The sequence below is a fragment of the Pelecanus crispus genome, chromosome 13 (assembly GCF_030463565.1).
Source record: "Pelecanus crispus isolate bPelCri1 chromosome 13, bPelCri1.pri, whole genome shotgun sequence".
Lineage (NCBI taxonomy): Eukaryota > Metazoa > Chordata > Aves > Pelecaniformes > Pelecanidae > Pelecanus > Pelecanus crispus.
In genome coordinates this window covers 7,689,890-7,707,582 of record NC_134655.1, presented here as the reverse complement: position 1 = coordinate 7,707,582, position 17,693 = coordinate 7,689,890, and the positions used below count along the sequence as shown (strand labels likewise).

Here is a 17,693-nt window from a genome sequence, read left to right as displayed (position 1 = left end):
CTGTTCTTTCAATTTTTCACCCCAAACTCCTACTGTACAAGTGAGACCCAACAGAATAAATGACAGAGGGACTCTGAGACTTTTTGTTTTCCTTCTCCAGGATGTTTAAGAGTTTAACTTTGTTACAGTTAACAGAGGTACCAGAGAACTCTTAAAAGACATTTTAAAGCCTGACCTCCTCAACTCAAGATTTGCGGATCCTTTTCTAATGAAGCTTATTAAATTTTTCCATAAAGTTTCTTTATTTCAAGATTGACCATGTCTGTGTTATTACTATTCATAGCAGACTGACATTAATAACTAATGTGCATTGATCTTGGCGAATCTTTGTTATTCAGATCAACGAGCAATTAATGCATTCCATTTCCATCCTGCACAGAGGAAAGCAGAAGCATTCAACTCCTCTCCACACATCAAAGTGAACACATAACCACAGGAGGCATCCACTGCTGCACCTATAACTTGTAGAAAAAAAAACCACAGCAGCTCAATAAATGCAAAAGGAAATACTGTAAGACTTCAACCTTTGGGACAAGAGTTTCACTAGGTCATATCACATTCACGTACTGTGGAAATCACCTAGCGACTCAGCCTGACAGTGACCTCCACTTGTCAGCAAAGTTTATCATCTCACAGGAGTGCCACTGTCAGGCAAAGTTTTCTTCTCAGCTCCATTTAACAGGCTCTGCTCCCCTCTCCTCACTCTACTCCTCTCGTCTCAGGCTTAACCCTGTCCTGGGCAAACACCAGGTCTATACCATGAGTGGATCCCTCATGGGAGGGGGCAGACAACCTTTGTGTGGGTGCAGAGCTGACCACCAGCTAAGATGAGCCCCCAGGAGGTATCCGCAGCTGCAGCTCTCCCCGCTGTCACGCCAGGCACTGCTGGGAGCATCTGCAGACAGGGCTTACTCCGAGCAGCCATAGCCACGCAACAACCTCCCGCTCCCAGAGGCGGGGCACCAGCATTAGTAAACCAAACTAACCGTCCTATCAGACAATTATTAATTCCGTATTATTAATTTCCTTATCCACCTTACCAAATTACCGTACCAAAGCCATACAAGGTATTACTTCTGTCACCTGGGAGCGCCTCTGAGGAGGGACCATTTGGGATCCCAACCCTGGGGAAGACCTGTGAGACAGCCAGACGCTGCAGGGACAGACACCAAGTCCTACTACAGCGCCAGGCCCCAGCTGAGATCCATACCACATGGCAGCTTGGATAACTGTCTGACCAGCGAAGGCTTGGCCAGACACTATTTTAATTCAAGTATGCACAGAAGGGAGAAGAAGAAAAAATAGCTTTTAGTGATTTAAGAGGAGCATGACTGGTATTTTGTTAAAATAATTATAATAATAATTCAATACCTAACCAAACAAGACCTCAGAACAAAGTTCTCTGGCATGAGTACCTATTTTCTTTTAAAAACATGAAATTGAAACATACTAGGAAAATAAAGATCATAATAAAAGCCTGGGATTTTAGGCATTTTATTTCTATGGTTCACTGCTTGGTAGAAAGCCATACTGCATAACCTCAGCAGGGATTTCCCAGGGCACCAGTAAATCTTGTTACTGAAAATAGACAGAACAGTGGGGGAAATTTAAATCAAAGCTACCTTGTTAACTCTGTCACCTACAAGCTACATCCAGCTGCAGAGAAGCCCTTTTCAGCAAGAGAACTTCCCAAAATGGAAATACTCACCCACACACAGGATGTTGAAACAAAACCCATGATTAACTGACTTATTAACCAGCTGGTCAGGCAAACTGTCAAATCCTACGTGTCCTGAAAGCGGGACAGTGCGACAGCCTTCACCCTGGAATACAATGGAATAGTTGTGTCATTTTCAAGCAAAATACACTTATCTGTATAAACCCTTAAGACCTCCCAAGCAGAATCAACAGTCCGAGCAGAGATTCGCACGTATACTGCAAATCGTACGCTGTAAACCGTGTCAGCATGCTTCCCTCTTTTCCAAAACAAATCCAGACGGCACAAATAGAATGTTTAATTTGCCACACATTAGAAGGTAGCCCTATCAGAAAAATATTAAACTGTGCAAAACACATACCCAAACACAGCTGCTGAAATAAAGAGGTGGCAGAACATTTGTTTCTTGAGAAATTATGTAGACACTCAAGTCTCACCTTATACTGAAAATAAAAAGAATCCCCTGTGCAAAGGAATGTATTCATGATGCCTCCTCCTATAAGCCTATTGAATTGTAACTCACATGTAATCCACATTCACAGCTGCAATTACAGAAACTAGCTAGAAACAGTTAGGAAAACTGTACCTACATCTAGTAATTGAACAACCCAAACACACTGCCTCTGCAAACCTCGAGAGTTGTAGCACAGAAACAGCAGAGAGTGCTGTCTTTGAGCTATCAAACACAGCAGTATCTTCCATATTGTTGCAAAGATGAAAATGTCAGACTGCAGACAGGAGTCTGTCCAAATCTATAAAACAGCCATTAGCACCAGAAAATCAGGGATCATTGAAGGAAGCTGCAAGGAAGCTGCTCACATGGGCAAGTGGCCAGACCATGCAAGGCAGCAGGTCTTCTCCAGCTTTGAGTGTTGCTATCCAACCCTCAGAGCGTATCTTTCAAAGCTAGGAACTGAACAGGAAAAAAACATCTGAGAAGTGTCCAGAACTGAGCTGTTTGTAATCCCGCAGCCCCCTCAGAAGGGAGCCTGCACGGGGGGTTGGGAGCAGAGGTACCCAAACCTGCCTGCTGGGGGGCATAGACTGCTCCTGCCCAGCCACCCGAACGACTTCACGAGAAGCTGCTCCCACGCCCCGCTCTCTCCTGTGCCCGACAGCACTAACCCTGTCTCCCCGGCCAGGTGACCCCTTTCTGCCCTGGGAAACAGAAGGGCCCGGCTTCCAGCTCCTGCTCACGCTGTGCTCCACACCCAGCACGGCCGCTTGCTTCTGGAGCGGAGGGTCAGAAATTTTCACCTGGCCATTGCACAAAGGCCTGTGTATGCCAAGGCACTCTGGGTTCCAAACCTGCACAGCAGACAGTAATAAACTACATGCAGAGGCTCAGCCTCAGAAATGGCATCACGCAAAATGGAGAGTCGGTGCTAACCCCACGTATTTGTGTGTACTGGAAAGTTCCCCTCCTGCAGCCCCCCGGAAAGGTATTTCCCTCTCTGGAGCAAAGGCTTTTCTTAACAATGTATTTTAGTGCCAAAACCAGAAAATTCCCCTCTGGCCTTTCAGGGACATCACCAGTTTGCAAGAAACACTACAGCCAAAAGGCAGTAGTTTATAGGGTGTAATTTTTAACTTACTCTTTCAGAATCCCATTTTCACACATCTTGAAAGCCTGTTTATAGGGACAGGAACACTGCTTTTCCCTCTTCGGTTAGTGGCACTGGTATTTTAGGCTAGGAAAATATCCCCAAGGACTGCCCTTACTACAGTAGCCTGTCAAAGTACAATTACTTGCCTTGTTAACTGTTTTACTGGTGTGGGTTTTTTTCCAGATATGAGGCTCTAAATACACTTCAGCCATTAACCATATTTACCACCCTGTGATGTGTAAATATGTTTCTCCTTAGCCATATTTTGTGTATTAGTCTGACTCTTCCTGCCAAGATGTTCACCAAATATGGCGTTTTATTAATTCCTGAGCACCTTGCCTCCAAACGACATGTTCATCAGGAAGGCGCTCGAGTTCCCCAGCAGATTCTGTTTTTGCCTTCTGAGGTCGCAGCTCTGAAGCCCAATACAAACCAAGAGCTAAAGCAGAAGAAAGGGAGACCATCAGGCACGCAGATTTTGTGACGACACACCTAAACTCTCCTAAACTGCTTTCACCAAAACAAAAACCCAGCGCTGGGGTATCTCACGGCAGTGTTTGATCTGCAGCGAGAGAGCACCGTGGCCCTGGTGAAGAACAGATGGGTGGACAGAGTCCGCAAAGGCACGAGAGAGAACCACAGGCAGACTCCTCCTGGGGAAGGAGAAATATCAAGTGTATTTTTAATACTCAGCCTTAAAACTGCACCGTTGGAAGACTGTTTGAACACTACTCTCCCCAGGAAGCGTGGGCGGGAGTGTAGGCTCTCATTAAGAACAAATCTTCTCCTTATCCCTAAATATAAGTGTGGTCCAGATGGAACAAAATAAACTGTAGAAGTTAAGCCACTCTCGGCTGAAAGGAGGCATTTACTGTCACACAGAATTCAGCCTGCAAGTCGTTTCCTGTAGTCTCTTTTTCTAGTCACCTGTGGTTTTATAATGCAGTTAAACCACACTTCACATCTGCTACAGGCCAGGAAACAAGTACTGCAAAATCTGATTTCCAGTCACAGCAGCTGAGCCTTCATGTTAAGCACAAAGCCACGAGGTACACTGTGCTACTCTGGCTAAAAATCCAACTCCTACTTGGCCAAGGCATCGAGAGATCAGATGGGGTGAAAAATGTAAGAAATAAAGTTTTAAGGTCAGACTGGTTTTGACACACATCAGAAAGTTGTCAGCAATTACCAAATCTGCGGCGAGAAAAGAAACATTTTCTATCTGATCCACCAAGAAACAGTGCAAGTCACCGGTCTTCATGCACCAAGTGGTGTCTCTGTATCCAGAATGCTGCTATATATAAACAGCATCATCATAAACAACATATGAACACAGTGATTAGTCATCCTGCCTTACATTAAACGTAGATTTGGATTACCTTGTTCAAAACTGAAGGAGAATATGTTAAGCTTTTTGCTGAAAAAGTGTTCAAGAGCTATCTTCCATTATTTACCTTCAAAAACAATCTTTCAGGTCAAATTTAACACGTATAAAGAGGTACCAACAAGGTAAGCAAGGTTTAACTATTGTCTGTGTGAAGGCTTTTTCCACAAGCATCAGTGAGTACTGGATGTCTGAGAGACCTTCCGTACTCTCTATTTTAAAGTTAGAATCTTCTTGGAACAAAAACAACGATGGGATCTCTGGGAAGCCAGTGTGAACACTGGCACCACACCAAGATACCAGATGCCTTTTTTTTTCCCCATATACACAGGGTGACCCCCTAGGATAGAATGGGCTGTTGTTGCTCGGGAGGAAGCAAAGCGTGTTTGCCACAAACAAGATTAAAAGAACAAAAAGAGCAACACACGCTCTTGCTGCATTACCAGGCAGAGTTACTGCAGAGTGAAAGCAAGGAGTAGCCACTTGGAGAGGTTATTTTATTTTTTTTCCCTGTCTTTGGAAGATTTACAGACCTTTTGTTAGGGCTTCTCCGTGCCACAAAAACCACCACTGCCTACTCTGATTCTTACAGAGAACAATCAGAAATCTATGGAAAATACAAAGATGTTATAATAAATGACCCCAAGCCTGAAAGCGCTGCACATTAAACATTAGTTTACATAAAATGGGCAAGATTTAGACTCCAGGTGTTTGAAACACTCCAGGGTCCTCGGGATGAAAAAACGATTAGAGGAAAATCTTGCTGAATGTGCGTCTCTGCCTTGATCTGCTTTACACGACAAGTAGGTACAGCGCTGTCAGCTCCCGACGTCCTCGGAGCCCCAACAGCCTGTTACCGCTTTGTGAAGGTAAAGCTGAGCATCCTCCCCGAGACATGCAATGGTGCTGCTCCTTGCAAATGTCAGCGCTCCATATTCAGGACAATTTCTGGTGGCCTGGACTAAAGGAACAATGAAAAAGGATACCATGGCAAAGGAAAAGCCTCCACTTGGCAATATTCAGGCAGAGCACAGCAAATAAAGAATGCTACAGCTCTGAACCCAAGGGACCCAGTGTCCAAACGATGCCCGCACAACAAGAAAACACTCCCAAAGACTGCAGTACAATACTTCTGCATCTAATTGCAAAGAGTGTTTCTGTTTAGGACACTGATGCTAACATTTAGTACTTCCAACACAATCTCCCACCTCTCCCCAGACAAGAATCACATCAAACGCCGAGGCCTTGGAGACTCCCTTCAGAAGATTTCCAAACAGCCAGATAAACACAACAGCACCATCCCTCAACGAAAACAAATCAAGCAATGCTCACAGAGCTCCACCACCCCTGCGGATGCTCACAGGAGCCACTCCCCTGCCCCTCTGCCACCCCATAAAGCTGACACCTGGGGGTTAACCCCTACACCTGAGACAAATCTTGCACACGAAGTCAAATGTCAAATTGCAAAGCAAGGCAGAACCTGAATGCCGGTTTCCACACCACAGTTTTTCACATCATCTTTAAGCCAGACAACATCAGATCCCTTCTCACGACCTCAGCATTATGGCAGCCACTTCCCCAGACTGCATTTGGCTCTGATTAAACAGCAAATTAGAGCAACACTTGTACCAATTACTTCTCACTTGTACAAGGGTGTAATGCTCTTATGCAATGAGAGAATTATCCAGCAGACTGTATAAACATCCTCCACAAGATAGATGCAAAGCAGGAATGTAAAGTGTAGATAAAGACTTTGTATTTCTTTTCCTTGCTTGGCTGATAACAAATCGTCAGGACGTATATAAAAGAAAAACCAACAGAAAAGTGGAGAGAAATAGTTCTGAATCAACCACCACAGAAGGCGAGAAACATCTCACCAAAGCTCCTAACCATTGACCACCCTCTTCAGGCGCATTGCATCATTCAGCCATTCAACATTCACAGACGGTCAAGTGCTTCCAAAACCTCAAATTCTGACAGCTCTTAAGATTACATTTCTTTATGCCCCTGCCAAAGGGCTGCAGAAACGCCATGCTGTTTGGATATGTTCCCAGGAAAAGTCTCCTCCAGCAATTAAAAAACTACATATCTATATCAGCAGCCTTAATGATTTTTCTGACCTGTACTACAGAGATTGGAGAGTCAGACAGTGGCCGGCAAGCCAGTCGCCGGCACCTGTCCTCCGCCCACGGGGAGCAGGGTGGACACATCCCCTGTGGGTCTCAGTGTTTAAAACCTGCGCCCTCGGTGCCGGCAGAGGACAGGAGAGGGGCCTCCGCTCGGCGGTGACGGGGCCGCGCTGCCCGCCCAGGCAGGAGGGGGTTTCAGCGACCATCTCCACAACAAATGCGGGTTTAGATCAAGGGTTCGCTGGGACAGAGGCAGGGTGGTGACCCCAACTCCCCCACGTACCCAGCCCCAGCTCTCGCACGTGTTTAACCCCCTCGGCACACACGGAGCAGCCCTCTGCATCACCAGGACATTATGGCTGACTGCTCCATGAACCACAACCACAAACAGATGCCTAAGACCTGGGCTGACAAGTCGTCTGTCTGGACAAAGACATTTTCAAATTGCAGCACACTAATATCATGTCTGCCTCAGAGCTAGCCTTCCCTTTTGCCTCCGAACAGAGGCTGTGCTGTATCATAATTCATTCCAGGACACTAGCAGACATCTGAAACTCCTGTACATTATCTTAGGAAAGCGTAACGCTCAATTTCTTTAAAAGACGGGAGCAAATGAGTCACTTTACATACCTTGGCAGTCACACACAAGGCAATGGGTATGTCCAGGAGGAAATAACATCACGAACTGGCAAGGAATGGCTACATCTACCCGTTCAACAAGACTGGGTCCATGCTAAAACCTACTGCTTTGAAGACAAAACGGCAAGCATTCATCTCAAGTACTATTTCTGTACTAACGCACGGACACGAAAGTTGGAACCCCATCAAATCACAGACAAAACGCTTCTGCATGCAAACGGGTTACAGAGGCCGCCTTAGCATTTCTCTAACAAACGCAGAGGTGGCTCAAGTCCCTCTGCTCCTCTTCTGGATAATTCTCCGCAGGCACACGGAGAGCTCTGCACCGCGCCGTAGGGCGGGCGAGCAGCGGCGGCGGCAGGGGTGCCCGCGGGCAGCCGGGGACGCTGCCGTGGGGGGACCCTCGGGGACAAACCGTGGTGGGGATGCGGTGCCCATGTTCGGCACGGGCTCCCACCACAGCTCCTCCATGGCACACGGTGCCGGGCTGGCGACCTTCCCCGCATCACACCCTAACGAGCACGGGATGACGGGTTTTTTGGGAGGAGAAGAGCATCCCTGGGGAGACGGGGATGGCAAGGAGCGCTTCGCCCGCCACCACACCCTGGCCTGGCGAGGGGCCCCTGGGTAGGGGTGCAGGAGGCGGCCTCCCCAGCACAGCAGCCCGGCCAGCCCGGGGCTGCGCTGCGGGTCCCCTGGCCCAGGGACGGAGGGACCGGCGGGACGCGACCCCCGGGCCCACCCCGGCGCGGACAGCCCAAGGTCGCCGGGCCAGGCTGCTGCGCCGCAGCCGCGGGGGGCACCCCAAACCTCCCCTCCCCCAGGTGACCCCAGCTCCCCTCAGAGCGGCCCCCAAGCCCCCATCACCCGGGAGGCCGCCGCCGCCGCCCCGGGCCGAGCCCCGGAGCCGGCGGGAGGCGCCAGGCCGGTGCCCCCGGAGCCCGCGCCCCGCCCGGCACGGCCCGGCACGGCCCGACCCGACCCATCCCGGCGCCCCGGCCACGCCAGCGCTCCCGCCTGCGCCCCGGCCACGCCCGGCCCGCAGGAGGCCGGCGGCGGCGGCGCCCGCTCCCACCTGCCGCGCCACCTCGGCCGCCGCCATCGCTGCCCGCCCGCACAGGGCCCGCCCCGGCCGGGCAGGCGGTGCCGGGAGCGCCCACCGCGACGCCGCGCGGGGGGGGGCCCCGCCGCGCCCCGGCCCTGGCCCCGCCCCGAGCCGCCCCGCCCCGCCCCGCCGCCCGGCTCGGTCCCGCCGCCGCCGCCCCCTCCGGCAGGCGCGGGGCTGCCAGTCCCCCCCCTGCGGCCGTCCGCGATGGTGCGGCCCGGGCTGCGGGCGGGGCCGCGGCCGGAGTGCGGCGGGGCGCAGCGGGCCCGGGGGCAGCCGCGGGCGGCGGTGAGCGGGGCTGGGGCGGGCGGAGCCCGCGACTGGCGGCTCCGCAGCCCCCAGGCCCCCTGCCAGGCCCGCGGGCTGCCCGGCGGGCCGCTGCCCGCAGCCTGCTGCCCGGCCCTGCCCGCCACCGCGGCCTCCGCCGGCCCCTGCCCGCCCCCGGCGCGGCGATGGGTTCCCTGCCACGGACTCCTCAGGGCAGGCCCGGGGGACCCTGCCCGCCTGCCCTGCGGCCCCTCCGGTAACGCGGGCCGTGCGCCTGGCCCAGCGCCGGAGCAGAGCCGTGCGGCACTGCGGCTGGGCTGGCGGCTATGGCTTGGCTCTGTGGGCCTGGGGTCTCCCAGCCTCAGTGAATCACTTGCTATTTAAAATAAAACGTCTGTCGGCCTCACGCATTTTCCCTGAGGTCCATCGGGATGGTTTGCGCTCGCCCAGGAACAGGATTGACGGTGGCTGCACCAGTTTCTCTTCCAGTGGCAGCGCGGCCCCTTTCCCGGCCCCTCTCGGCCCGCCGGTGCGGCCTCAGCTCCCCGGCCCGGCGGGCAGGGCCTGGGCAGGCCCGTCTGCTGCTTTGGGGGTGTAGCTGGTGCCACTTGGGTTTCCCTTCATTTGATGCCAACACAAGCATCAAACAAAGGCTGAGGGAGAGGAAACTTGGTCCTTACCCAGAGCAAATAACTTTCCCAGCCCCTGGCACCCCTGAGTAAAGCCCCCAAGGTTGGCACCCTGGTTTTAGCCCAGTCAGAACTCACCAGTGCAACCAGTCCCTAATGCAGGCATGACCAGAGTGGCCCTAAATGGGTGCTTTGCTTTGCACCATCGATGCCCTCATTCCCCGAAAGTACCACCTTGTTTCCCTCGTTGTTTTCCCCAGCTGCCACCCAAGAAGCATTTTAAACTGTTCCCCAGGATCCTACGGCTGTGTGGGTCAAGTTCTCTGCCTCCCTGAGCCCGCAGAAGCCACCAACAGCCAGTGACAAAACCAGAAAGGGAGCAAGGGGACAATTATGTTTTCACCACCAGTAGTTTGGGCTTTATGGGATGACTCCGGCTCCCCACGTGTCCCAGAAAAACTGGTCCAAGCGGCTGGAGAAAGGCAAATCTCCCTCAAGGCTGACAACCAGCCTGGGGCAGGTCGGAGCAGGGCTAAAGCTTAGGGAAGGCAAAGCAAAAGGGTTGAAGGGGCTGGCGTGGCTCTTAGCTGCCAGAGCAGCCACAAAAACACCTGGTGACAGTTCAGCCATGCCATGGGTGTCTGAGGAGTCACAGATAAGAGAGGCCTTGGGAGAAACAGGACTGGGGGCTTTTGGAGCAGAGGAATTTGTCTTGATTCCTAACAAAATTAGGGTACAAAACTGCTGGCGGCTGCAGCTGCCAACAGTGTTGAGCATGGGGCCTTGCTGGGAAGTGAAACACAGCAAGAGAGGAAGGCCAAAATGGTGCCGGGCTGAAACATCGGGTGGCAAGAGACCCAAAACACCACCCCGGGCTGGGTGACCCTTACAGCACAGAGACCCGCCGGCCATGGGGAAAGCAGCCCCTTGGGGCAGCGGCCTCGGCCTTCCTGAGCACAGCACCAAGGAGAAGCATTGCCATGGTGGGGTGCAGTTGGTGGGGGGCTGTAAGGCCGGTGCCTTAGCAAGGCACCCGGGGCTTTGGGGTGCTGCCGGGGCCAGAGGAAGTGTCCCCGGGATCAGTGTTAGGGATTTACGCATGCTGGCCACCATAACAGGGTCCGACCCTAGGATCCCGCTGAGAGCGCCGAGTCCGAGTGAAGGTTTCCGATCAGTCTTTTATTCTTTCTTCGGTTACAGCTCGAGCTGGGTGCCTCCGGAGAGGGACCCCTACCCCAAGTCTCGCCTCTCAGTTACACCCGTACCACCCATCACCCCACCCCCGAGTCCCATCACTGAATTCTGGTCGGTGTCTCCTGATTTCTTAGCGGTTTTCACGGTCGCTGGGCTGGCCGCCTTCTGAAGTTACTTCATTCTCTTGGAATTGTCTCCTTGGTCCTTACCTTCTTCATTCTGCTCATATCCACCAAATTCAGCGAGTTCTTTGTTAGCAGCACTAGTTTTACCAAAAGTTTACGCTCGCTCAGCTCTTGCAGCCTACTTCAGCTGCTAACGCTAGGCCACGAATGCTAAGAAGAATACAGTTAATCAAATTTCTTCAGGCTGCCTGGGACCCCCTGCCTCGGTGCACCCATCGGTGCCGCCGGCTCCCCGCGGCCCCGCGCACCCGCCTGCACTCCCTCTGTGACGCCGCAGGTAAGCGGGGCCCGTGCCTGGTGCCGGCGGCAGCCGCAGCCGCAGCACGACCAAAGGTCGCCTGCACCGCCCCGGCAGCGCGGCAGCGCCGCGGCTCCGCCGCCATGCCCGGCGTGCCCTCCCGCCGTGCAGAATCGGTTCCTCCTTTGCCTCCCGCCGGGGCAGGAAGTGTGGGGTGAGAGCCGGGGAGCGCGAGCTGCGAGCTGTGGCCTGCCGGGGAGCGGGCTGCCGGCCGGCCCCGCGGGAGGCACGGCCATGGCCCGGCAGGAGCGGGAGCAGGGCTCGGCGGAGCAGAGGGTAGCTGGCATCGCCCAGACCTTCGCCTTCCTGGAAGCCACCCAGCCCCAGGCAGGGAGCCTAGCCCGCAGCTCCCATCTCTGGCCGGCCGGCACGGGGAGCAGGGAGCGTTTCCACCCGCTGCAGAAGATGGACACCAACAGGAGCGTCAGCCAGGGCAGCCAGCGCCCCGGGAGCTGGGGTAGGACGGCAGGCAGGCTCTCCACCGTCCCTGGCAGCACCCGGAGGAAGGAGCTGAAGGAAATCCTCCTGCAGAGCAATAGTCCCAGCAGCACCGTACGGTTTGCCACCGCTCAGAAGACTTCCAATGGCAGCAGTCTCCTTGCAGGGCCGCAACAAGAGCAGAAGCCTGAACAGAGCCCCGAGGTGCTGTCCCTTGCCCTGGATCCCCTGGAGCACGAGTGGCTGCTGACGGTGGCCCAGGGCGATGCGGACAACATTGTCAGGCTGCTGGACCTGGATCCCAGCCTGCTGACCAGGAAAGACTTTGTGACGGGCTTCACCGCTCTCCACTGGCTTGCCAAGCACGGCCACCACGAGAGCTTCATCCAGGTCATCTCCCACGCCCAGAAGAAGGGCTATCCCGTCAACGTGAACATCCCCACGGCCAGCGGCGGGCTCACCCCCTTGCACCTGGCCGCCCTGCAGGGACACGAGCTGCTCATCAAAGTGCTGGTGGGAGCTTACGGGGCGGACACCAGCCGCAGGGACCACAACGGGCGCAAGGCTTGGCAGTACCTGAGGGCAGACACCTCCAGGGAGCTGAAGGAGCTGGCGGGGGCCTTGGAGGAGGACCTGGTCCAGCTGCGCTCTCACAACACCAACAACAACTGTAAGTCATCCAGAGAGGCCAGGGCAGGGCGGGACTGTGTGGACTCCAGGGCTGAGGGGAAAGCCCAGCGCTCCTGGAGCCTGTCGACCCTCCGGGACTTTGTCAGACAGAAATTTGCTTTCTTCCAAGAGCGCTGAAGCTCCCCTGGCCTATTCGCCTGCAAACCTGCGCTGAATAGCAGCTGGAAGAGCCTGCGGGGAGCTGGGAACCTGGTGAGGGCTGGCACTCGAAATCCCAGCCAAGCAGGGATTAACCCCCTGAACAGGGGCACCACAGCCACCCTGGGTCTCTCATGGTCTTTTTGGGCTGTGCCAGTCTGAGTGTGCGTGGGGCAACCACGGCCATCGGGAGCACTGCCTGGGGACAGCCCTTCCAAAACAACGCCTGTCCCCGGAGGGGGTTTTGCCCCCTGCCCCTGCTGATGGGCAACCCCCACGGCGGGGGCTCACGTGCCGGCCCCGCTGCGGGGAGCTGCTTCTCCGACACCCTGCGTGCCCGTGGGGGGATGCTGACCCACCACGGGAGATGGTGTCCCGTGCTGGGGACCAGGGGTGGACATTTGGGCTGCCTGTCCCAGGCTGCCAGCAGACTTGGCGTGTGACTGTCCATGGGTCACGCAGCAACTCGGTGACTTGGTTCTCCCATCTGTATAATGAGGCCATCGGCACTGCCCTGGCTCCCAGCAACGCTGTGAGGTTGGACTGGTCATGGTACCTCGGGTGCCTGGATGGAGACACTGGCAGAATATAGTTAAATATTTCGCAACCATACCCTGAGATGCCAGAAGCCTGGCACTGGGCTGACGATGGAGAAGCAACTGTGGCTTCAGAATGAAACACCCCGCCCCCCCAAACACTTTTTTATGTGTGCTTCTCTGCCGGCAGGGAGAATGGGTACAGACAAGCAGACTGTGCCACCGAGCTGCAAATGCTTTCCAGCTCCCTGTGAGATCCCCAGATCTCTGCCACGTGTGCCTCCTCTGTGTTGCTGTTTCTCAGTAAAGTAGGAGCTGGAATGCCCGGTTTGCCAGAGGAGGCCGGGCCCAGAGAGGTCTTCCAAAGTGCAAGACAAGTCCCCCTGGCAGCCCTTCCCTGGGGACCCCCGTCTATTGGAGCCTGAGACGCTCAGCCCCACTGGGGACGGGGACGGGGACGGAGCGGAGGAGGCAGGAGGGACGCCCGGTGGGGTGGCATGCGGTGGCTCCCGCAGGGACTGGAGTCCAGGAGCAGCTCTGGAAAGATGATTAATTGCTCAAAAGCATGGAAAAAGTATGAAGGCTGTGAGATTATCTTTGTTGCTACTGAGGTCATGCTCAAAAACGAAACTCTTGAGAAACATCCCTACAGCAGTGTAACCCCACGTGTATGTACCGGTAACTGCATTAAAAGGGCAAAGCTTCTGCTCGCCTGTTTGTGTTTTGTTCACCAAATGGAGCTCTGCCCAGCTGATTTCAACTTGCTTTTCTCATTCTCGAAGGCCAGGGCTGCTTGAAAGTATCTTCAGAAAAACAATGGCCCCTTCCTCTTTTTCATCAGCGTGAGACCATTTCCACCCCCTTAAATAGCAGTCCCATTTGAGAAGTGTCTCTCAGACAGCAGCTGGGGAGTTTCTGTTCCCCATCGCAGAGTGGCAGCCCTTGCAGAGACACCTCGCTTCGGAGGGGAGTCGCAGTTTCTTTCCAGCTGCCTTTCTGGGGGTCTGCAGAGGTGACTGAGGGACTCGAGATGATTGCTGGCCTGGCTGCGCAGGTGAATTTGCACCTGGATGCAGAAAGATACATGGGTAACTCCCTCGGGGGAACCTGAGCCTGTGGGTTTCACAGCCCCTGAGCAAACCCTGTTTATATTCAGATCGTGCTCTGAAATGCTGCTCGGACACCAGAATAACCCAGTCTGCAGTGGATGATACATGGAGGAACAGCCTCCAGACGAGCATATAGTGATCCGGTGACCAGAGAGTGTCCAGTCCAGGTGCCTGGGTGGACACATACACATGTCTGGACATCTTTTTAATCACTGAGGTCAGCAGCGGAGACATACGAAACACACTGGGAATGGACTTCGTGCCTCATCTATACCTGTTTTGTAATGCTTTAACTCTAATAGATTAAAGACTACGGCAGCATAGCTCCTTCCAGAACTTCTCTGGCCGCAGCCGTGCCCCAGGGCAGCAGGCTGGCTTCTCACGAGTCTGGTGACACCAGCAGAAGCTCCATGAAAAGCACAGATGTCAAAACAGCTGCGATCTTTAGTTCTGGTAACCAAAGTGCTGTTGATAAGACAGGTGGGTGCATGTCTGATGAAATATTTTTTGACCTGTTAATCCTCCGTCATGCTTTTGCAGTAGCGTACTGCCAGGGAGAGGGTGCGGGACAGCTCTTATATCCTCCTCTGAGTAAGGCAGAGAGTAAACAACGGAATTAGTGAGAATTTCCTTGAAGGAGCCGCTTCCTTGGTATTTGGACCTGCAGCTTAGTCACGCGCCAGCAGGAAACCTGGACTTCAATGTTCCATTCAAAAGTAAAATTCAACTGGCAAACGCTACACTTAAATACAACTAAATGATTTTTAGAAATTGCCTCCCCTTGACAGCTAACCAAAACCCCCTAAAGGCAGCTTTTCCCCCCCATCTTTTGGTCGTGGGTTTGAAGCAGTATTCTGCTCTGTGGCAAATTAGGCAGGCGCTTCAGGAGCAAGACCAGAGCCCTTCTCTGCATGGTGTTACAACACACTCACCAACGCCTCCCCCTGCCTTGCCTGCCCTGCAAGGGTTCCTCTCCACAGAGCAAAAAAAAGATCTTCTTCAAATCGCAGCACCCTTTCTGCTGCTGTACCTTGTGTTTGCCCCAACCACCACACCGCTGGCAGTGACCCAACCCCCCTGCCTCGCACAGTGCCTTTTCATACCTATAGAGGGGCAGTCGGTTTGGAAATACGGACGCGTTTAGAAAATATTCCTCAGGTACGCAATCAGCTCTAACTTCTCACTCAGAAAAGCAAAGCATATCCACCAAAATTAATGGACTAGAATATCCAAATTATTTAGACTTTTTTTTAAAGCTTCTGTTGATGTCTCAGTTATCGTGTGTTAGCCCAGTTCTGCAGAGATCCCTGATTCCCCCGCCGCAACTCTCACAGGGAGGGAGAGGGCACAGAGAGCTGCCACAGGAACAACAGAAATAATTCAAACCCAGAGGTATTTGTGTTGGTTAAGTCTCTGCAGAAGATTGATTTTTAACCCAATGTTAATTTTTACTAAATTTACTTGGTGCTATCCTTTAAGGTCCAATTTGAAAAGCAGATTCGGTCAAATGGGGAGGGGTTATATTCCAAAGCAGGTCCTTGGTAGAAGCTGCTTCCATCTAATAAAAATAGCACAGTCATGATAGTAATAGGGAGACTATCTAATAAATAGTAATAAATAGTTCAATCTATTGCTCAGGAAAGCTGTCCCACAAATGCCATGGAGAAAACTGTCTCTTTCCATTCTTAAGTCCATAAAACTACTTTTTTGCTCCTCAGCCAGGCCCCCATAGACACGATGAAAGAGGAACTCTGCCAGCAGCTTTGCCTGCCAGCAGCCATGGTGGGGAGAGGCAGGGGGTGGCTCGCAGGGCTCCAGGGCTGATCTTCGATCCTCAGCAGTGCTGTTATTTCCTGAACACTTGCTTCAAAGAGGAGAGCACAGAAGAGATTTATAAAAAACACTGGGGTAAAAAGTGTTTGCAGCACGTGGGCCCCTGTGGAAACGTCTCTGGCAATGCTGTTTGCTGCTTTCCTGTCGCAGTGACTTACTGCTTCCCCCAATAACAAAGTAGAAACTAGACTCTTACCAGACAGGAAAAGAAGGTAGAAGATACCTCTGAAGTGTCCTGAAGCTGGTAAAAATCCCAGCCTTGCTCTCCTGTGCTCACAGAAACCTCCAGCACACCTTAGGGAGCGTCATGAGCTCTGAGCAAGGCGTACGTTTGTTACGCACTTATGCGTGCTTGGCGTATGCTGCAGCCCAGCCTTATGAATGGTAACTTGGAGGAGATAAATCTGTTTACCTTCAACATGAAAAGCAGCAACGCAGAAGGTGTGGCAGCTTGAAGCTTCCTCAGGAAGCTGTCACCCAGGAACTGAGCCACCACGGCAGGCTGAACCCAGAAACAGCACCAGGGCACTGCGCAGCTCTCAGCGTCAGGACGGGCTTTGCCGCAGCCCTACCCAAGAACCAGCTCGCACCTTGTTATTTCCAGAGCCTCTACCCCGGGTCTGCCCTGCAGAAGGGAAAGGAGCAGCAGCCACGCTGGGCTCTGTGCTCTCCTCCCCTTCCCTGCAGTAAATAGGTGATGTTTCACAGGCCGCAGAGGAGAATGCCGGTGTCAGGGACCTAGAGTGCCGACTACTCTGATCAGTGTAATTCCTTCTTTCCTCTCTCCCCTTTTTTAAATAGCTAACTCTTCCTTCGAGCAACATCTTGAGTTACTACCCTTCTGCTGAGAATGTTTTAAATTAAGCTGCACCTGTGGCTGGCATCAAGACCAACTTGATCAAGCCAACAGAGAGCTCCAAACAAAACTCAGGTTATTTTATGTCCTAGGGAACATGCAGACATTATGTACTACAGTCCATAGGAGTACTGTATTTTGTAGGACATAAATCTAACCACTGCCCTTGCTGTATTCTTCCCTTTCCTAAGTGAAATTTTATTTCATGGGATTATTCCACTGCACCCGCTCCCCAGGCAGGATCTTAACACCGGGCTCCAAGGGCTGCCCTGCCCCACGTCCTGCCTGAGGAGCTCCAGGTGCTGCTGGCATGGGGGCCAGACTCGCACGGGGCAAGAAGCCGCCGTCCTTGGCTGACCGCAGGCGCGAGGCTCCCAAGGAGCCAGCTAGCACAGGCTGGCCTTCGGGGGCAGCCATGCCGGTACGCTGCTCAGGCGCAGGGCAGGTGGTCTTGGTAGTCAAGTATCACCAATCATTGCCAGCTCCGTGTTCTCGCTCCCTGGGCAAGTATTTTCACAGTAGTCTGGGCATGTAACATTTCAGCATTTGCCCAGTACCGTAGTGCCATCATTCGCACTGTTCAACACTTGCAGTTCAGACATGCTCTGCCATGAATAAAACAAGAGGTTATCTGACTGACCAACAGGCCCAGCTACACCTTGCTGTGCGCTCTACCCTGGATGTTCAAAAGGGTCACGTGGGAGATGACAAGTCAAGAATCCACAGCTGTGACAGGAGCCAGCCACAGGGAACAGACATGCATCCAGTATGTAAGCATAATGTAAGAGAGGGTGGCAACTGGGGACTCTCTTGGTTTAGCAAAAGGTTTTGTTAGTTTGGATGCCCCTCCCCTACCACAGCACACCTCAAAGGGGAAGCCACCTTACCCCAGAGCATTTTCAGTGTGCTTTGCTTTCCAGCCCCAGGAAACACATCCAG

The 17,693-nt window shown here is 53.3% G+C and overlaps 2 protein-coding genes across 4 annotated transcripts in view; one reads left to right on the top strand and one right to left on the bottom strand.

The window, feature by feature from the left end:
- SEPTIN6 (septin 6) overlaps positions 1–8,578 on the bottom strand; it is a 29,958-nt gene extending 21,380 nt beyond the window's left edge. For 2 of the 3 annotated variants that reach the window (XM_075720839.1, XM_075720836.1), the window contains exons 1-2: positions 8,552–8,578; positions 1,709–1,823 (exon numbers count right to left, since the gene is read on the bottom strand). In XM_075720839.1, coding sequence (XP_075576954.1) covers positions 1,709–1,823; positions 8,552–8,578 — 142 coding nt within the window. Of the gene's footprint in view, positions 1–1,708; positions 1,824–8,541 lie in introns of all 3 variants that reach the window. The other variant, XM_075720838.1, reaches the window with a different exon arrangement.
- A 2,810-nt stretch (positions 8,579–11,388) lies between these two features.
- On the top strand, positions 11,389–12,399 carry SOWAHD (sosondowah ankyrin repeat domain family member D). Its single transcript, XM_075720862.1, has one exon. The coding sequence runs from the start codon at positions 11,389–11,391 to the stop codon at positions 12,397–12,399; it is 1,011 nt and encodes a 336-aa protein (XP_075576977.1).
- The last annotated feature ends 5,294 nt before the right edge of the window (positions 12,400–17,693 follow it).